The 21,783-nt window shown below is 43.3% G+C and overlaps 1 protein-coding gene across 1 annotated transcript; it reads right to left on the bottom strand.

Annotated features, from left to right (window-relative positions):
• Positions 1 to 418: 418 nt before the first annotated feature.
• On the bottom strand, positions 419 to 17,679 carry FOXRED2 (FAD dependent oxidoreductase domain containing 2). Its single transcript, XM_063133479.1, has 10 exons — positions 17,563 to 17,679; positions 14,375 to 14,420; positions 13,696 to 14,266; positions 12,830 to 13,081; positions 10,197 to 10,463; positions 8,156 to 8,322; positions 6,286 to 6,451; positions 5,324 to 5,565; positions 5,053 to 5,223; positions 419 to 3,861 (listed from the first exon to the last, which is right to left on the bottom strand). Exons 3-10 carry the CDS (start codon positions 14,220 to 14,222, stop codon positions 3,599 to 3,601), a joined length of 2,055 nt encoding a protein of 684 aa, XP_062989549.1. The 5' UTR covers positions 14,223 to 14,266; positions 14,375 to 14,420; positions 17,563 to 17,679; the 3' UTR covers positions 419 to 3,598.
• Positions 17,680 to 21,783: the final 4,104 nt, after the last annotated feature.

A 21,783-nucleotide genomic window follows, 5' to 3' on the forward strand; every position in this document is an offset into this window, starting at 1 on the left:
TTCACATTTGAGATGCTTCCCTTTATAAAGCAAAACAGAACTAGACCTCTTGGTTCTACTAGAGACAAAGTGGAGGGCTGTGCTTTTAAACAAATAATGAAAAGGTAACGTATCCTACGTTAAAACCCGTTTCCTGTCTGACCATTTTAGGTTCAGAGTGCCACAGGATTGTCCATCAAGTTCAAAATTTTATGTTAATAGTTTGTTTAAAAAAACATGCAAAGATTGTCCCCAGCTCATTATGTGTGTGTGAGTGTTTTCCCTTTGTGGCCTTCCATGCTGAACAAAGAGTCCCTGTGCTTTTTGTTTTATGGGCTCAGGAAATAACCTCCCACAAGATACTATACAGTTCCCATTGATATTTGAATCAGACTCTTCCCATCCCATAGCTGAGCAAAGGCAAACACAACTCCTGATGTTGGGACTTAAAAACATTTTTTTTAAAAGTTCATCCAAATAATACAACCATACAAAACATATTTTGATACAACAACATTAAAATACTTACTCATTTGATCATGACAAATATTTAAAATAAGTTAATAAAAATACTGTTCTGTAAAATGTTTAACAAAACAAAACAAAAACCGCAGCAGCTCAGGGGTCTTCCATACAATACAGGCACAGACAAAAAAACCCAATGGAATGTTGAACTACTTAGTAGATGGTAGCTTGACAAATGGACAGATAGCATCTCTGCCTGTTGAGCAGCAGCAAAGCCTGAACTTCTGAAGAAGGTCTTGCATGACCATACATCTGGGAACCCTGGCTTTGCCCCAAAACCAAGGATTTTGCAATATCCATCCAGCCCTAACCATGAAAGGCAGTGAGAAATTTGTATTAATTTGAGCATCTGCCATACTGAAACTGTGGCTTCCTTAGCTATTCTGTTAAACCTGGACAGAATTAATCCCACTTATGCTATCAGCTGTATCAATCACATATATTTAGGAAACAGCAGCAAAATCTGGACAATGAAGACAGAGTCCCTAGTTAAGAATGAAGACAGATGTAATGTGTGGTAAGAGTCATGGAGGCAGCTTGATAGTCCTCACTGTTCTAAAAACACTGGGGCAAACTATGGGGGGAAATGGTTCTGATGCTGTTATGGCAGTGATTGGCACATATTGGCTAGTATTTGTGACATCACCAACAACTCTCCCCCTCCCCCATGGTGGGAGAAAGTTTTCCATTATTGTTTTGTGTAAGATGCAGGATATGCATGTACACCAGTAAAAAAAAAAGAAAGAAGATCCATGGGAAGCATAGGGGGAGGGACAAGATTGGGACCTGATTTGCTTATGGACACAACATTGGAGCTGCTGCTGTGTGTTTTTATATCACCAGTGGCATTGTGACTGCTAAAAATAAACATAGAAAATACTACATGTGTGAAAATAATCAGATGAAAGATGAAGGAAAAATGCCCCTTTTAACACCATTTTAAAAACAAACAGTTAAAGGCAATACATGCAACCAATACCTTCTTTGGAGTAATTACAGACGTACAAGAGGAGAGAATATAATATTGCATGTAGTGAGTCTGCTTCTAACCTTGTAGGCAAGGAATTCAAATCTTCCTATTTGAAAGATTTGCATAATTTTCACATGTTCCAGGTTGATCAAGGAGGCCCCAAAGTGCTAAGGACATGGCGAGTGTTAGAAGCTGCCTGGTAAGTAGAGCTTCTTTGCAAGATTGGGCAAAAGGCAGGATAATAATAATAATAATAATAATAATAATAATAATAATAATAATAATAACCCTTTCTGAACGATATTCCTGGCTCAGCTAAACTCCTACAACAGCTTTGTTAATATGAGCACAGAAAGTTCCTATTTACCATCGGGCTCTTGGTCTATGAAGCCCAGTATTGTCTGCTCCATCCTCCTTCAACCTGGTGCCCTCCAGATGTGTTGGACTACAACTCCCATCATCCCCAGCCAGAATAGCCACATGTTGATGAAGACTGTCTGTGCCCCTCCTAGATCTCAGGGTACCCTGCTACTTGAGAATGTTTTACCTGATGGTGGCAGAGATGCAATCTGGGATCTTCTGCTCTAACAAGTGCTGCGGGCCCTCTCCTCATCACGGACGGCATCAGCCCCTATTGGTCCATGTTGCCAGCAAGAGTTCTGATTTGCAGCAGCATTATTTGACCAGAGACCCCCTTTCAGCCCCACTGTCAAGAGCCAATGGTAGAGGAGAGAAAAGGGGTTAAGTATTTACAGATGAACAAGGGATCTAAAGTGGATCACTGCTTGGTCGCAGGGGGAGAGGGGAGGGAGCACCAGCTGCTATAAAGATGTTATCTAGGAAGTACGTGCAGAAGGAGAAAGGCTATAAAGGCCATTCTTTCCAGCTGTGAGAGAGAATAATAATACAGGTAAGGGATCGGTGTGTACCCTTTCCAGTTTGTTTCTCCCAACTTGCTAGAAGAGAGGGAAGTGTGTGCACCAGACATAGGGGGTGCAATAAAGTGCAGTTAGTTTTTCCCCTACCTACTCTTGCCTTCAAATTTTTTTTAAAAAAGGATATTAAAAAACACAATTACAATAGGAAATACAATTTCATCTGACTGAGCTGAAGTAAGGAAGCTTTATAAGGGGGAATAGTGCAAAAAGGATAGTGAATTGGTTCACATGACGTGGCAACCCACTGTGGCTTAATTTACCTGCAGGGGTTGTTGCATTGTCAGGCACCTGCGGGTGCCATTTTTACATGGTGCCCGTGGACACTCAGCTTGCCATGTCTGTGAACCCAGGCAGCACGGGTTATTTGAGGATTGTCTAACCCTCAAACAACCCGTCACCTGGGTTCACACAACACAACAAGCCTCTGCAGGTAAATTAAGTCCTGGTGGGTTGTTCTGTTGTGCAAACCAGGTCATTGTGTTAAGGAAACAGGAACTCTCCCTCTTGAAAGGGGCAAGCTGGTACACAAGAATACCAGTTCCACAGAACAGGCTATGGTAGTGATGCATTTTGACAAACTTGGTACAAAGGGAATCAGGCTTAGCTGCTCATTTTTACAGACCCTTGAGACATCCCTCTTCTCTCTCTTGTAAACAATGCATACAATTTCGATACTCTAGACGTTAACACAGCATCTCATTAATCTCTCATCCAGCCAATTCCACCAAGCTGGTGGTAAATTCATGCATATACAAATCTGAAAGTATATGCAAGAACACAGTACGCACAGCATCTATGAACAATGACTCCTCTTGTGAATCAACACAAAACATGCAATCAAAAATTCATAGTGAGTTATCTGTGTGTCCCTTTTTCTCCCTTGTGATAAACTGGAGACTGGTCCATATTCTAGAAATGCAACACCATCAGCAGGCAACAGCAGTGACAGGAGCAAAAGACAGGAGCCTCGGCATTAGTGAGTGTCGCCCCTCACTAATCCTGTAAAAAGCCTTCAGTTCTCCATCAATCAACGCAGATCTACACAAGTCTTTGGCAAGTCATGGCCCCTATAAAGAAGTGGGTAGGAACCCAAGTGCACATCATGGAGGCTGGAGGCCCTCTGCAGATCTGAGTTGTGGTAACATGACCACAAGCTATGTGGGCTGTGATATAATCAGAGGGAAGGCTAAAGTTCATCCCTGGAAATTATGAGATGCTGCAGTTGGGGATTAGGTATCATGTGATCCTCCAGTAGCTGGTCATGTGATTGTATACTGCCACCCTTCTGTTCATTTGGGAAGTCCACAGCAGCATAGTCCTCAAGCAGCCCTGCTTCGATTCCATGACGCCTAAGCCTCTCATTACCCATGAGCCCCTGCATTCTCATGTATCCCTGCTGGCAGAAGGGAGGCAGCTTCTGGCGAGTGAGGGCAAATAGGAAGCAGGACTCTAGACACAAAAGGGGAAAAAAACATGCTGTAAGTTACAGTCCACACAGACTTTTAAAATTAAAAAAACACACCTGGTTTAACATTGAGAATCAAAGAAATTAGTAGAATGAATTTCTAGTAGGTTTGATAAAAAATCAATATATGAAAAAATCAGATTTTTAAAATTTAAATCAGATTTTAAATTAGATTTTGAATTTTTCTTAAAACAATTAGTAAAAAAAAAGAGTCTAGGTCAAAGATATTGTCATGAATGCTAACTATATAACTTCTAATTATATGTTGACAGCAGTTTATGGAGACGGAAGATAACCTGATCTGTCCTATTCTACATGCAGGTGGTGTACAGAAGTGTGTGCATTCTCTCTCTCTCTCTCTCTCTCACACACACACACACACACAAAGCCTTGCCTCTCTCTAAGTGCATAGATAGAAAATGTCAATGAATAGAAAATTTGAAGAGATGGAGCAGATCTGAACACAGAGGAGGAGTCTAGATATAAATGCGAGGGATAGGGGAGGGGAATAGAAAGTGGAATCCATAGTGAACAGAACATATTCATGCAGTCCTGGCGCCTGAGGAAACTTCTGCTGCACTGTACAAGGGAAAACACCTAGCGTGGCAGCTGCAGACCCTAAAATAGACCCCATTTGGGAATAGTTTGTTTCTGTACCCGCTGTGGTTGAAATTACCTAAATTTTATTTTTTAAAAAGAACTTCTACTTTTATCGAAAAATTGAAAAACTTAACCATTCAAAAATCCATGTGTGTGTTTTGTTAATGTTGTTGTTTGTTGATGAAGAAAACTAACCAGAAGAATAAACAAACTTATTAGTACAATTTAAAAGCCTGTTTGGTGGTAGTGATTGTGAATAATAATAACAATAATAATAACAATAATAATAATAATAATAATAATAATAATAATAATTGTTACCCACATCTCCCTTTGGATTAATTGAACAGTTGGAGCTGGTTCATCTTCATAAGTTCATCCTGCTTTAGTACTAAAATGACCAAAAGATCATCATTTCCGTTGGTGGTGGCCACCACACCGAGGGATGTGTGCACATGTGATACTGGTCTAGCTTCATTTGACATTCCCAAGTCAAAGGGACCTCAACTGTTAACTGGCGGGTTTGCTGGGCTCTGTTCCCTCCCTCCCTGGTTTCCAGACTGTCCCCAGGTTACCTGCATAGAATCGGCGCAGGTCAGTTTCCAGGCAATTCTCCAAGAAACGCCTCAGGGGCAGGATGTGGGCATTTGGAGCAGTCCAGTCTGTTAGGAAGTCCTCCACAATGTGATGGATGGCATCTGGCCGGGGCAAGGGCCAGTCTGGGGGACGAAGTCTCATCTCGCGTTCTGTTGGGAGGGAAGTCAGGGGGGGGGAACCGTCAAGGAACCAAAGCGCCCCCACAATCAGTAACTGGTTGGGGGAGGAACTGAGAGCCAGTTCACTTACCAGTGGGGAGGCGTTTGTAATAATAAATGACAGGATGCAGGAAATTGGACTGCCAAGCGTGCTGTGCTTCTCCCACTGCACGGTTATAATAGAAGACATCCTTGTCAGGCCCGGAGAAGTTCTTCCCATACTCCATCACAACGACAAAAAGCCCATTCTGAACTTTTCTCCCTGTGCGCCATTCCAGGTCTTGGAGGACCCCAACGGGATACTCCTCCAGATACTCAAATTCTGTGGCATTCCTAGGCACAACCAGCATGAACAAATTAAAAACTCTGTCAAGTGGATGTTTTGATAGCCGGGCATGTACGTGTGTGTCTATCGATGGACAGCTTAGGGTTGCACTCTTCCCAAAAGATCAAGTTTATTTATTTATTAGGTTTACAGTTCAGCTTTCTCTATTGTCAAGTGACAGCTGTGTCCTAGGATGCTTTTTACTATGTCATCTGTATCCTCTACTTGAAGACAGATCTGACTGCTGCCTCTCATGCCTGAGTGACCTCAAGACTAGGCCCCGGTTTTTACGGCGGCACTTTGGCGCCACAAAGCGCCTTGCGCCTGCACTTGCGTTCCTTCCTGACATCTGCACGGGAAGGAATGAAAGTGTGAACTTTCTCAGTGTTTAAAAGTTAAAAAAAAATGAGGGGGGGAGGAGAGGAATGGTGCCATTCCTACCCCCTTTTTAATTTTTTTTATTATCTGTAACTCTGCAGCTGTGCAGATACAGATAATAAAAATAAAAAGAAATGACGGGGGGGGGGGAGGAATGAGCAGCCAGAGGGAGGACGCATGGAAAGGGGGCAGGGACTTGGGGCGAACCACCTCTTCTCTATATCTCCCCCTCAACACTATATTGTCCTAAGGCTGCTGGCAGGGAGTGCAAGAGAAACGGCCCCTCTGCTGACTACATTTCTAGGGGAAGTGGTCTCTAAAAGAGAGTTGCCTGGGAGATAATCACTTACTCTTTCAGTAGGACGATATCCGCAAGCACGCTGAACATCTGGTAGAGGCCAGAAGCCTCATTCACTCGCCTGACAATGGCGTTCGTTAGTTGCATAATGGGGTGGTTGGAAGACGGCCAGGGCACTCCGTGGTGACGGACTTCTAATAAGCGATGAACTGTGCGGGCTGCGCGGGGTAGGGAGGAAAGAAAGATGCAGACAATTTTTTAATTGGCATAATGGTCAAGAGGTCGCTTCATACAGCAAGGCCGCTGAAAAGGATGTAGAAAAAAGAAGCAACTAGCTCTGGTGCTATGAAATGTCAAAAAGTTTCTTTATTTTTCTTATTCAAATTATAAAAAATGTTCTAAAAACTTTAAACCAAACTTGTACAATGCTCAACGTTTCGGATCTATATATATCCTTCATCAGGAGCTGTACAATGAAATGAATTACTTATCAAAGTAATGATAAATTCAAAATCTTATAGGTATTTTTTACAGGATCGCAGTCGTATTCATCTCCGTCAGCAGTCAAACTGAAAAGGAGCGACAGGAGCGATAATAATAATAATTTTATTTGTTACCCGCCTCTCCCTCTGGATCGAGGCGGGGTACAACACAAATGCAGACACCATAAAATACATATAACTAATTAAAACATTTAAAACTAATACATCATTAAAAGCAGCACTAATAATAATAATAATAATAATAATAATAATAATAATAATAATAATAATAAAAAATTTATAATGAGCTCTACGGCTAAATGGCATGCAGGTATTTGGGAAACCTCTTTCAGCCTGAGAGCTGAATTCAATTTTGAAGAGGCTCCTAGGGGCCACATTCCAATGGGATTGGGTCCAGGTTCCCCCAACCATGGTAAAGTTTCATCCTACAGCAGGCGGGGGAAAAATGGCGGCTGCTGCTGCTGGTGCCCCAGAGCTCTTAAAAGTATAGACACAGTCTCCAAGCCTATACCGATGAACAATTAGACAAAATTAACAGTATTTCCCACACAACATGGCAAACTTTGTAGAAACACCAGTATATCCCATACAATATAGAAATCTTTGCAGTAACACCAGAAAGATCTTTCATCATTAGCAAAAATTCTAAATTACAAGTTCTGGTAACTCCCACAATTAAGGGAAAGTTGGTTATGAGCTGGAAAACTGCAGAGTTGGCAAAATTAACAGAATTTGTACAAATCAGGGAAGGAAGAAGTAAAATGAAAGGTTTTGAGATATGCTGGTTACCATTTATTAACTGTTGTAAATGAGGAGGTTCGTCAGCTTAATGCTCTCTGTGAGTTTAAGACAGCCATAAAGGCTGGTCTACTCTGGCAGGCCTACCCAGATGAATTTTAAACCTAAGAATTTTAAGATGCTATAATCGTTGTTTTAATATTGTATTGGTTTTATATGCTCTTTTAACTAATTTTATGTATTATATTTTATTTAGTGTTATTCTACTGTTATTATTATTATTATTAGTATTATGACATAATCATGATATATGCAATACAGGTATTTCATATATTGTCTATATCAAAATTATGTCATCATTTACAATGCCCTTCATGAAATGTTAGCTGTCTCGATTTATTGCAAAATGTCTTACATTTCTGTTGTTGGTACCCTTTGGAAACAACACATGGTTTAATTCACTTGCAACAGCCTTCCCCAACCTGGTGCCCTCCAGGGCTGGGAAATGCTGGGAACTGCAGTCTAACACATCTGGAGGGCACCAGGTTGGGGAAGGCTGATTTACAGAAACAAATTTTTAAGACTGTAAACAAACCAGGCCTCTAACACTAGAGCCACTTCACTTCTGGGCTGACTGACATTCACTGTTCTACACCCCATGCATCACCCATCCAAGCTCACCTGTATACCGGAACCCATGAATAAAGCCTCCAGCGGACTTCCTGAAGTCAACGGAGTGACTTGCAGTGCCCAGAACAAAAAGACCCCGAGTAGCTTTAGCTTCATAGCTGGGCTTGATCAAAGGATACTTCTTCTTGCTGCCTTTGCCTTTCATCAGCCCGACAGACCTGGATAGAAAAGCAAAAGGGCAAATGGAGCAAGTCAAAGTTGAGAATGGATCAAAGCTGAAGCGCTGGCCATAGAAAGACAGGGCTATTATAGCTTAAGTCGTGGAGCACATGAAGATGGTTCATGTAGGATCTCCTGTTAAAAGAGACGGTGGGGAGCTGACGCTAGACCAAGTATTGAAGGAACAATTGTCAGTATAAGGCAGCATAGTATCGAAATTTTGAATGGGGAGTGGGATATAAATATTGTAAGTAAATAAATATACATATTTATAATGTTCATATATATGTTCCCTTCAACACATGCCACATGTGCACCTTCCATTGCAGGATGCCAGCAGCGCTACCCAGGGAAGGTGCTATGGTCATAATTCTGCCTGAGCTGCAGGATTCTCCTTTATAGTTGTTAACTTGTGAGACATGGAAGCAGATCACGTGAATGTAGCTCTTACAGCCCAATGGTCTTCATTCTCACTTCGGTACACAGAGATGTCATGAGCCCAGTGTGTAAGCTGTACTTTAACATAAACCTGATTCTCTCAGCTGTTCAGATTGACGTGGTTGCTTATGTTGAGATGCACTAGAGGAGAGTCAGGGCCACATTTTCAGCTTCTGATTAACCCAAGCTTGCAATTTTGCCTGTTCTCCTGTGGCAAGTCACTATGACCTCCAGGCAAGCCAGGCATGTTTTCAAGGCCATGTGGGACAGAGCTGAGGTATAGCTATGACTGCACTGCCCTTCGATTACATAGAGCTGTGATAATACGATGATTGCATGCAAGGCGCTCTCATTTATCCCATCTAACCCTAAGAGCTACTGGCTCTTTGTACTCAGCCTGGTGGCCTTCAGATATGTTAGACTACAACTCCCATAATCCCACAGCTAGCAATGGGACCACTTGAATGGCTTGTCTCTTTCCTGAAAGTTAATCTGTGCCCATCACCCCTAGACATACGGCATGTCCCTGTTAGCCTCTAACACAGCATTCCCCAACCTGGCACCCATTGGCCGAGGTGACTGGGGATTATGGGAGTCACAGTCCAACACATCAGGAAAGCACCAGGCTGGGGAATGCTGCCCTACCCTCTTTAATATACAGCTTCACTATGGAGGAGATGTTTGTGTCTCTCATTCTCCCTTCCTTAGAGCTAGTTAAACAAGGCTGAGTACAAGTCCCTTTCTGTTGTAGGGCTCAATCAGACACTGGTGATGAGGAGAGTAACTTGTAGTACAAGGGGCAGTCGGATGACGGTAGGGAGGAGGTCACGGGTGAGTCAAGCAGTGAGTGAAGACCATGTTCTGAGGACTTGACTGATAAGCTGGAATGAATGAATGGACAAATAGTTCGTGAATTAAATAAATTCTTCCTTTGAATTAAGGAACAACAAAGTGGCTATGTAAAAAATAAGAGAGACTTACACCACAATCCTATTCATGTCTACTCAGAAGTAACCCAATGAGTTCAATAGAGCTCACTCTGAGGAAAGTAGGTATAGGATTTATTTATTTATTTAGTGCATTTTTATACCGCCCAATAGCCGAAGCTCCCTGGATGGTTCACAAAAATTGCAGCCTTTCTGTTTCTATGGATTCTGCTGGCTGCTGGCTATTAGAGTGTCTGAAACGTTTGCAGCTGAAGCCCAAACCATTCTACTACAGACCAAACTCTCAAAGGACACTACACGCAACATCAGAAAGCACATCAGTTTTTTGTTTGTTCGTTTAATAATAACAGGCATGGGGGTCATTTAGCAGCATGTGTAGTTTGGCCTTTGTGTTACAAACTTTTCAGCTACGCCATTTGCACTCATGCACATTCTCTCTCTCTCTCATCCAGTCTCTTGCACACACTTTGGGGCCGGTCCCGCCTTACTTGTTGAATATGGAGAAGTCAAACTTCCAACCCAGGCAGCGGATGGCCCGGTCGTAAGGCGCCCGAGTGGCAAAGTTGTCCAGCTCATCCTGCGGAAGGATGACAGACTCTGCTTCGCTGCTATTGCTGTTCTCCAGGTAGAAACGGAGGGTAATGTGCAGCTTCCCTTTTCTGTCCTTGACGAGAACCAGGTCTTCCAAGTCCCCCTCTAGAAGTCCGTCCAGAGACTTCAGCTGATACGTGTCCAAGAGGCCGTTGTTAATGGCTCTAAGGAAGGAAGAGTTGGGAATACAAGAGCCACACGTTCAGAAGGCGGAAGGGGATTTAGCTCTCTGCACGTCAAGAGGTGGAAATAGCACTGCCACAATACTGAACTAGAAAACTGAATCATAGAATCAGAAGGGATCTTGGAGATCGACTAGCCCAGGGCAAGGCAAAGAGCTGCCCAAGGACACCAGTGGGCCCCAGACGCTTTCCCTGAGTGAGAAGCCCAACCCCACATTTCCTAGTGTGGGGTTATACCCTGGATTTGAACCAGGGACCTCCCAAATATAAAGTGTGAGCTGTTCCGTCCTCATAGGGCTCCTCCTGCAGCCCCCAAGCCTGGGTGTAGTGGGGAGAGGAAAAAAAAGCCCCATGAAGTGTTTGATTCCTGTCTGTTCATGTCGCTGGGGGGTTAGAGAACTGCTCTGTAGTGACTCCAGTGTGAGTCACTTCCAGCCAAAGTACGGGCAGAGTTATTGCTGACTGTGGCGCTGGGGCTGATGGAGTGGGGGGCCAGGGCATTGCATGTTGTGCGTGTGGTGATGCAGAGCATGTGTTTGCCCCCACCAGCATAAGAGTCCAACACTCTGTTCACACAGTGGCCAACCAGCCGTTGGCCAAGGACCAACAAAGCAGGACACGGGGCAACAGCACCCTCCCACCCATGTTCCCCAGCAATGGTGTATACTGGCTTACTGCCTCTGATACTGGAGGTTGCACTTAGCCATCAGGACTAGTAGGAGCCATTGATAGCCTTCTCCTCCAGGAATTTATCCAACCCCCTTTAAAGCCATCCAAATTGGTGGCCATCGCCACGTCTTATGGTAGTGAATTCCAGAGTTTAACTATGAGCTTGTTGGTTGTATGTGACTGAGCAGCACGTATGAGCATCATCGGCTGCTGGTGTCTGTGTGTGTGTCATTTTTATGCCGTTTTTATCTTTTCTGGTTTTTCTTACTAGACTAAGCACACTTTAGATCTGGTGGTGGTTCCACCGGTTTAGCAGTGGCATGACCCCCTTAGCCCTCCTCCCATTCACTGTGTTGTATGACCATAGGATGGGCTCTGTAGTTTTCTTTAGATTTGGGCCATGGTGCAAATGCTGTGCATGCAGTTGCTCCAAGTGCCGATATACATTTTTTCTCCATACGTGGAAATGTCAGAATAGTTAATGTCCTGCCAGCTAATTTTTACAGTGCTTTACAGCTAGGATATTATCATTATGAATAATAATAATAAATTTATTTCTTACCCGCCTCTCCATTTTGATCGAGGCGGGGAACAACAATAAACGATAAAATACATAATACTCAATTAAAACATAATATACATTGTTACTAACAGGAAGAACAAGCAATTAAAAATAGCAGTCAGAAAACGCTAACGAAAAGAGAGTTGCTAAAAGTGGCTTCGTCTCAGCAGCAATGAAAAGTCTTCTTAACCTCAAATTTAAACCTTAGAAGCCCTTTCTGGAGAAGGCGCCTCCATAACTTAGGACCCAGCAAGACTGAACACAGCCCAACAGTCCCATTTGGGGAAACATGATGTCTTTTTTGTTTGATAGCTGCCTGGAGCTGCAGAAACAAGGGGGCTGCCAAGCCCCGAGAAGCGGCACTGCATGGTTGTTAGGCTTACTTTGGCTGGGTGCCTGTAAACATGTGCAGGCTTGAGTAAGCAGATCATTTCCAATCTTTGTGTAAGAAAGCCCTGTATTAGGGATACAGAATCTCGGGGCCATATCTGTCTTGCCGGGAGACCTGATTCAGCCCTCTCAGGTTCCCCCAAAGGCCACACCTCCTCCACTTGGCCACACCCCTTTCCCCAATCACCAACCCTTTGGTGGGTTCCAGCATTTTGCACAGTTACTCCCCCGCCCCACCATTCTGAAAGGTTATAATGCCTCTCCTGAAGCTTAGTTACTGCCAGTAAGAGCTTTAAGCTACAATAGGCTGGCATTTTTTGCCCCACCCCCGTTTCACCTTTGGCTCCACGCACCACTGGAATGTGGCCCCCGAAAGCTTCTCTGAAATGGAATCAGGCCCTCAGGTTGAAAAAAAGTTCTGCACTCCTGGGGTGTACAGCTACCTCGTTTTCGATTAAATATAAGGAAAGCCTTCCTGGCTGTAAGATCTGTACAACAGCGGAGGTTGTGTGTTTTCCATCTCTAGAGGTTTTTAAGAAGAGGCTGGACAGCCACCTCTCATGGATGGTTTGATTGGTTTTCCTGCACACTGCAGAGGGATGGACTAGATGAGCCTTAGGGTCCCTTCCAACTTCACAGTTCTCTGATTCTATGACATTTGTCTCAAAATGTTTATGACAGCCCTGGATATATTTAATACTCAATTCACATTGACGCAGGCTCTTACCTCAAATCTCCAACATAGTGAGTAGCCCAAGATAGGCGAACCCGAGAACGGCTCACCATGTGTACGAAATTGGTGACACCCAGAATGTTCTCTGCAGTCTCGAAGGCAGAGTTCCCTCGGCCCAGGATCAATACGGACTGGCCAACGAAATCTTCTGGGTCAACGGATACAGACTCGTAGCCCTCAACATATTCTGAACCGGGGAAGTTCACTTCATGGGGAACCCATGTTCCCGTGGCTACCAAAAGTACACTGAAATATATAGTCAGGATTTCAAACAGGATTGCCAATGACACAGCAACTCAAAAGAGCCGTTTCTGTTCCTAAAGCTGTTTGCATACTATACAGAAACCTGAAACACTAACCTGAGGCTTATCAAGGTATAGTTATAGATAAAGCAAGCCAGAACCTTTAAGGCCAGCTTTCAGATAGTTCAAGGTAGTTTTACCATTTCCCCGTAAGTTTAATTTGTGAGAAAAAATAGCAGATGTAGCCAAGTACCCAGAGTTGACTGGAATGTTATCTCAATGTGCTGGGGCAGTAAAAAAAATCAATAAAGGAAAAGACTCTGGTAAGTCTACCAACCATGGGTTCTCTTTCTGGCTTGTACCTGGTTAACAAACCATGGTTTGTTAACACAGCAGTGTTCACACATTACGACAACCCAGAATTCATCAACCCATACCTTGGGTTAGTGTTATGTACAAAAAAGGTCAATGTCTGAGAACCAATGCAATATGACAATGAGCAAGAAAGGCTTTATTTATTTATTTAGAAAATTGTTATTTCACAATCAGAATTAATGAGTATTGTGACATCTGGACACACTTTTCTAATAGGCTAGGTAGTTGTTTTTCATTACTTACCTGCATTTATAGAGCAGAGCATTCTGGTCAGTTAGGATGAAGTAATGGCCATTCCATGCCTTGGCGTCCTTTTCCATTATCACATGGGTGATGGATGTGTTATAGTGCACTTGGAGACCTAGCATGGAAGCAAAGTCTGCCAGGTAACGCACCATGGCATCAGCATCAGGGAAGAAGTCACGGGAGTAGTGTCGAAAGAGCAGTCGGCTATCATGGCTCAGTAGCGAGTTCCAGTCATGGCGAAGGTTGAACTCGCTGTTGGTTTTGCCTGTGTAACGCTTGTTGACACTAATGAGCTTGCGGTGACGTGGATACAAGGCAAAGAAACTGCCTGGTGCATGGCCACGTTCAAAGACCACATAGTCCCGGCCAGCATGTTGGAGAAAATAGGCCATTTGCAAGCCCGAGGGACCAGCCCCAATAATACAATAGTCATGGTACACAAAGTCATTAGACCAGGAAGAGGCCACAGACAAAGCGACCGTTAGCAGAAGTTCTTGCACACATTTGGAAGGAAGTGGTGTCATACTGGTGGCAATGAGGTTAAATCTGTTCAAGGCACTTTTAAGAACTGAGAAGGCAAAAAATAAAACAAAAATTACTACCTTTGAGAACTTCCAAGTTTCCTTAATTCTACCGGAGAAGGCAGCTACACCATCTGTTCAATGTTGTGTGTCACCTCTTATCTCGAGTTTAACTGGAACAAGGTCTTGCTGAAGTCATGCCTAAAAAAACACAAAAGAGAAAAGGATAAGCCAGTGTATCCCCTTTGGAAAATTAATTTTCCTCCATGCCCCACTGAAAAGCACCACTGCTGAGCAGCTCACTTGTAAAGACAGTAGGCCTGTGTGCACCAGTTGCTGGGGAACATGGGTGAGAGGGTGCTGTTGCACCATGTCCTGCTTGTTCATCCCTGGCCAATGGCTGGTTGGCCACTACTGTGTGAACAGAGTGCTGGACTAAATGGACCCTTGGTCTGACCCAGCATCAGGGCACTTCTCATGTTCTTATGACATAGCTTTACCCCGCTGGCCCTAATTTTGCCTGTTCTTGATTCCCCAAAATATTTTGCTTGCCCTGCCACTGTTCAAGCTCCCGTTAGCATATCTTCTTTAGGGATTTATTGTGTAACGATGAAGTTACACAATAAAAACCTCACACAATCCTGAAAACCTCACACAATGCTCAGCTCCACATGTTGCAAAACTAGTGGTATATATCGCATACTTGTAGTAAATTCTGTGACACCTGAAGTTTCTGAATAGTAAGAGCTGTTCAACAGTGGGACTGGCTGATTTAAGAAGTGGTGGGCTCTTCTTCGCTAGAGATATTTAAGCAGGGGCTAGAAGGCCATCTCTCAAGTATGCTTTAGTTGGATCCTGCACTGCAGATCCTGGATTGAGAAGAGGGTTGGACTAGATGACCTCCAAGATCTGTTCCAACACTAGGATTCCCTATGCCCCATTGAGAACCGTTATCTTGAGTCCTACAGATTATATTGTTACCACCTCCATCAGCATCATTGCCCATCTCAAGCCATATCTGGGAAAGGAAAGAATGGCAAGGATATTGTTTATTATGTTTTTATCGCATCTTTCATTCAAGACGCTTAGGGCATTATATATGGTTCTTCTCTCTCCCCTCCCCCATGCTCTTATATTGGGCGGTATAAAAATGTAATAAATAAATAAATAAAAAATAGGCTGAATGACTGTGATTGCTCTAAAGCAGCCTTTCTCAACCTGGGGCGCTCCAGATGTGTTGGACTACAACTCCCAGAATGCCCCAGCCAGCTCTGCTGGCTGGGGCATTCTGGGAGATGCAGTCCAACACATCTGGAGTGCCCCAGGTTGAGAACCACTGCTCTAAAGTCAGTCAATGAGTTTTCATGACTCAGTAGGAATGTGAACCCAATTCTGGTCCAACCACAGCACCACACTGACCCTTAATTCATTTAGGATCTCCTTTCTTGAACTGCCCAGAAGTCACATTTGAACAGTGTGTGTTACACGGGCACTTGAACGGGTTAACACAGGAATATACAGAAACAGATCAGAAGTTAGAATCGAACTACCCCAGAGGTCATTCCCCTATCCATGAAAACATACCATGTCCTTGGACTAGTTTTGAGTAGCTAGGATACTATCAACCCTGGAGTAATATAAGGACTGCCTAGCATTGGCTCTTAATTTAAATGGGCTCTCTGATATACCTGGGATCTTTTCCAGATGCTTGGAACTGGAATCTCCCGTAGTATATATTGCTTGGTTTAGTAAAGCTAATGTGCTCACCTGGATATGAGAGCACTTCTGAACATGTCCCTGAACATTCTTCAGCACCTCCAACTGATATCAAAGGACAAGACCTAATGGCAAGTTCAAGCAACAACACTCCTCTTTTTACAAGTATTCCCATTACCCCATTAATCATGTTTTTAGTTCCCACATTGTGGAGTCCCCCCACCCTTTCATTTCGGTAGTTTCAAGAATGTCTTTAACCTAGGACTCATAATCTCACTGACGTATTGGGATGTTTTCACACATGGCCCTGCATAACGAGAGATGACCATTAACTAAGTTAGCACAATGACCATTTGGTAAGCCCATTGCAGTGAGAATTTTCAGGTGCATAGAGACTACTACAAATTGGATCTGTATGCTTATAGAGACACACACAGAAAAGCTACTTTACACTGAGCCAGGATCATTGGTCCATCTAGATCTGTGGTCTTTAACTGGTGGGTCACGACCCAAAAGTACGTTGTAAGATCAGTCCAGATAGGTTGTGACAAAGCTTGTCACCATGTTGGGCAATTATGAAAGTGGGTCCTATGGTGCAGGTTGGGAGTCCAAAGTGGGTCTTGGATCTGGACCAGTTGAAGACCACTGATCTAGATGATCACCAGCAGCTTCAAGGTTCTCTGCCAGGGGCTGCTGGCAGAAGAGCAAAGGGCAGGAGAGAGGGTTGTTCTGGGCCCTCTCAAACCTGGAACTAGGCCTGATTTAATTTCACTGTATAAAAACAGTTCCCAACCCCACATACTCTTTGAATATGTGCAAATATGAATATCAATGCGGAACAGAAAGCTGAAGCAGCCACTTTTAACCCAATTTACACTCTAGTGCAGCCTTCTGTAACCTGGTGCCATCCAGATGTGTTGGGACTGCAACTCCCATCAAGCTGGATGGGAGATGCTAGGAGCTGTACTCCAACACATCTGGAGACAAACCAATATAAACATTATATTCTCATCACAGATGCAGGAAAATGAAAAGCGGCTCTTACTGTCTTGAAAGAAGAGTACAAGAACATCCTGGAATAGCTATGAATCCACGAGACTTTTGCTGGCTGGGTCATGCTGGGAATTGTAGGGCTTTTTTTCTGTCTAAATGCGCACAGGATTTTTGCCTTTCGGCAGGGAGAAGGAAAGGGAGGGGCGTGATCTTTCTTCTAAAAAAGCAAACTCCTCCATCCCCGTCACATCATCACGAGCCTGCCTAAAGGGCTCTAATCAAGGGAGGTTTTGGCATGAGTCTAAACCAGCCTTCCTCAACCTGGGTCGCTCCAGATGTGTTGGACTGCATCTCCCAGAATGCCCCAGCCAGCTGGCTGGGGCATTCTGGGAGTTGTAGTCCAACACATCTGGAGTGCCCCACATTGAGGAAGGCTGGTCTAAACCCTATGGATTATCATCGCCATGGGGGAGATTTGCCCAAACCCACAGGGTGCCACTCCTCCCCCGGTTCCAGCCCCATGGAAACGGGCATGCGACTTCTCCTATGAACCGCTATGGCATCTGCGGCCCCTCTTCTTCCGCCCAATGTGGAAAGGGACGAGACTGGCAGCATGCGTGACGTGGTGACGTACCTGGGGCGTCCGGCGGCGGCGAGACTTTATCAGGTAGGTCTCGGTCTCGTGCGGCTGCCCTGCAGTAACGGCGCACGCCAGACCGTCATCATAGAGCTTAAGCCGCTCCAGGTCCTCCGACAAGAAACAGGCCTGAAAGGAACGCAACGAGACACTGTTCCAGAGCTGCCCTCCTCCCCTCCAATCAAATCCGCGCACTCGCTGAGACGTGTCGCGTGACGCCAACGCCGACTCAAGTGCTCTAACGCTTCCCGCGCGCCTTATTCCCTGGCGCCGCTCAGTGTCTGAGGGAGAAGCAGAGTGATGTTGCCTTTTTTTTTTTTTAAAGAGACAGGCGCCAAAATATCAACCTCCCACAAAATAAATCTAATATGACAAAGAGTTCTGTAACACCTTAAGGACTAACAGATTTATTGTTTATCTGTTTTTTGTTTTTTAACTTAGTTTTTAGGTCTTACCTATCTCTGATAATGCACTTAATTTAAATATATTATGGTTTAATGCGCAATCCAATGCATGTTTAGAAAGAAAAAAACCAAACTCTTACAACTCCAGCATGCTGTAGTATTTGGAAGTATGGTAGGATTCAGAATCATCTTTGTAGCACTGCCTTTTAAGATGCTTTCATCCCCTGCCCCCCCTACACACATGTACACATAAAAAGCAAAGGTGTTGGCTTCAAGCAAAATTTTCAAATCCATATTAGTATAATACCTTTATTAGGACAACCAAACCACAAAAAAGCTGTGCGAGCTTTCAAGATCTCTTCATCAGGCAAAATGTTACAAAAAGAAAGTTGAGGGGAGTGGGGATAAAGTAATGGGCTTGTTGAAGTCAAGGTGCCTCTATGATCACAGTCCTAAAGATGGAAAATAAGGGTTTGCAAATGTTGAAATATGGCTTTAGTCAAGCAGGTGATTTCAGGTTTCACCAGGTTTGCACATCAATACAGCCCACTGTGGGTTATTTAAGCCACGGTGAGTTGCAGCATGTTCCAGGAGGAATTTGAATATTCAGGCTGCAACCATGGCTTGTGTCATCCAAACCCATCAGGGATGGGTCACGCAAGATCACTTTGAGCAACTATGGGCCACAACTATCCTTCTGTCAACAAAACCATACGACACTGTCAATCCCCATCACAGTGCAGGAACAGCATAATTACTATGAAACTAGCTTTGCTTAACTGTTCCAATTTACTCAACATCCTCCCTCCCTTGCAAATAATAAACAGGGTTGAGAGATGATATTGTTTGCAGTGTCCCAACACTCGGAACCCCCAATTCACATCTTTACTAAGTGAGTAAGGTAGGATCTTTCAGCCGGGAAGAGAGTTTGATTTTATAGTGCATGTGCACACATACACTTGTAAACCACCCAGAAAACTTCTATTACTGAGCAATATATTTATTTATTTAATTTATATCCTGCTTTCCCACTACAAATGGATCTCAAGTAGGCAGGTAATGCAAAGTTACAATCAACACATAAACAGCACCCAGCAGTTAAAACCTAATTCAACCAACATGCCAAATGCCTTTCTTATTGAAAATGAATAGCATGCAAAGCTATTTGTTTTAAACCATAAATATGTGAATCACTTATTGCATTTTCAGGGACAGGCGATTGTATTGGAAGCTGCCTTGTGAAAGAAATCAATTTCTACATACAAGACAGCTATTTAATGGCACAGAAGTCCTGTGCAAGAAAAAGTGACAAGCCTATGTTTGGGTACTGGTCACAAAAATGTTCCAAAAAACTGAGTGGCAGGCTGGGGATAGGGTGACTGGATGCTGTTTGTCATCAAGATGTCTGCATGGTCAGAATATTATATGGAAGAGGAAGGGTTACATTCAAATGTTCTGAACTCCATTATCGTCTTACGACTCTGAGCATCCAGATATCTTAACTGTTTTGTAACATCTTGCCTGTTGGAAGAGATCTGGAGATTGCAAAACCGTGCACATTTTTTTAGACCTTTTGGGTTGGCCTAATAAAGGTTTATGGATTTTGGAACTCTTTGTCATGCATTGCCACAGTATCTATTATAAACTATTCTGTAGTAGTTTTCTGTTGTCAGCCGTATTTTTCTGAACTTACTCTATTAGCGAACTGTGATTTTGTGCAGACTTGAGCCTTCCAAAGTATCCTACCTTTGAATAGGTTCCGCTTCACTGTAATTTGGGCAACTGGCTCCTGTTACTCCCACTCACAGTTTAAAGTACTTATGCTCATCTTCCAGGCATAGGGTTTAATCAGCCATTTGGGACAGTTCGATGCAGACAAATCCAATTTCTGCATAAAAAGCCTGTAACCCTATACAGATCTAAATGGAAGTAAAACTATTGAACCCAGCTTGCTACCGAACATGCATAGAACCAGAATATAAATCAGTGTAAAGTATTCTCACTAAGTGTGTGGTAAGGTTCACTTTTACTGGTTAAATGCAGTGTGAATTGAACACAGATTAAGGCCCGTCTGGAGAAAAAGGGCAGTAAGTTTCTTGGTAAACTTGCTTCAGATATTATATTGCAAACCTACACTTAAAACAGGCCCCATATTTAATCTACGTGAGAGTTGTTGCTCCTGCAGTGCACTCCTATGCAAATTTACTCAGAAGCCAGTCCCACTGAGTTTAAGGAGGCTTACTCCAAAGTAATCATACAGAGTATTGAAGCCCTTGGTTCACTAGGTGGTGAACAAGGCCAGCTTCCCTTGCTGCTAAAACAGAAAGGGAGTGTTGCACCAATCCGTGCTGCATTGCCTCACTGCTCTACATTGCTAAAAAGGCACTATAGTTACTCAAGTGGCAGGTGAAATGGCTGCTTATGATTTTGTGAAGCACTTTAGGGATACAAGATGGTAATGAAGTAGGATCTGTTGCAGCAGGTAGCTTAATCTTCTGATCAAAGAACTCCCCGTTCTTTCTACAGAACCCTGCTCCTTACACGTTCTCTTCTCTGCAGCAGCGGCAAAAAGGCAAGTCCATGTGGGAGTTGTTGGAATAGGATTAAAGAAAACCCTGCAGTACCCTCATCTAGCCAGGTCTGGTTGCCAAGGCCATTAATGAGCATCATACAGAGGTTCAAGCAATCGCCCCTATGGCGCTGCGGCACCAACATTCAGTTAATTGACAGGGAGCTGGGTCCCGTGTGTGGCTTCAATCCAAGGCATGCTTTTGGCCATGGAAGATTACAAATGGCTTCAATTAAAAGTACTACTCATGGTAATAGTTTTAATAGCCTGTTATAACAGGGAGGCATCATATTCTTAGTTTGTCTTTGAATCCACACTTTCACAGGGGAAGGGAATATGCATGAAGTAGCTGCTAGTAGTGTAAATTATTACTTCTGAAGTGGCATTAACATGAATCCCACTGAAAAGAAACAGGCTTTTACTCATCATTCTTTGCATCGACAGCCCATTATTCATGAGATCTCAGTGGAGGTAGTTTTATAAAATAATATCCATTGTATTATTCCAGCCTGATCACAGCCTACAAACTGGGTCATGTTAACAGCTGCAAGGTTAATGATATCCAGAAATTGGAAGGTTCAAGGAGATTATGATGCAGAAGATTGGTATAAAGAAATATGGGATATTGCTATGATAAATTAACATGTAATATTAGATTTAGAAGGGGAATAATAAAAAAACAATGATTTTGAAGAGATATGGAAATTGTTCCTAGAACATGTATTGTTAAAAGGGAGAGGAACACCGCCAGAAGATTCAATGCAATTTTGGAAACTAGAATAAGATCCCGAGGGTGGGGGGCACTTATTAATGTTAGTTAAGAAGTAGAATGTATAAGCTAAGAAATAAGAGGAATGTTATGTTATGTATGTATATGATTTATTATGTGTTGTTGTTAAATAATAAAAAATATATTAAAAAAAACAAAAACAAACAAGCAAACAAACTGGGTCATGGAACTTCCTTCAACAGCCCTACACTTACCCAATTTTCTTATGCCACCCAGAGGTTAATTTAAAAAGATACTATTGGAATATTGCTCCATAGCAAGTGGGAGAGAGAAGTTACTTCTAGACTGATCAAATGTACCTGCACTTGCTCAAGAATGCAAAAGAACCCTGCGGGGTAAGAGCTTTTCCTATCAGACTGCTGCTGGCCCATTCTCTGTTTAAGTGTCTCCCTCCCACATGTGTCTCCCCACTCCCTGGCAGACAGAAAACAAGCAAGGCAGAGAGAATGATTCTA

Source organism: Elgaria multicarinata, chromosome 9, assembly GCF_023053635.1.
Source record: "Elgaria multicarinata webbii isolate HBS135686 ecotype San Diego chromosome 9, rElgMul1.1.pri, whole genome shotgun sequence".
Classification (NCBI taxonomy): Eukaryota; Metazoa; Chordata; class Lepidosauria; order Squamata; family Anguidae; genus Elgaria; species Elgaria multicarinata.

What these genes read in the sequence shown, in the direction of transcription:
- FOXRED2 (XM_063133479.1), bottom strand. Translation starts at nt 14,222, where the DNA reads ATGACACCACTTCCTTCCAAATGTGTGCAAGAACTTCTGCTAACGGTC. An exon ending in GATATCGTCCTACTGAAAGA is followed by an intron (nt 5,566 to 6,285) that starts GTAAGTGATTAT and finishes GGTTGTGCCTAG; the next exon opens with GAATGCCACAGAATTTGAGT. An exon ending in CCTGCGCCGATTCTATGCAG is followed by an intron (nt 3,862 to 5,052) that starts GTAACCTGGGGA and finishes TTTTGTGTCTAG; the next exon opens with AGTCCTGCTTCCTATTTGCC.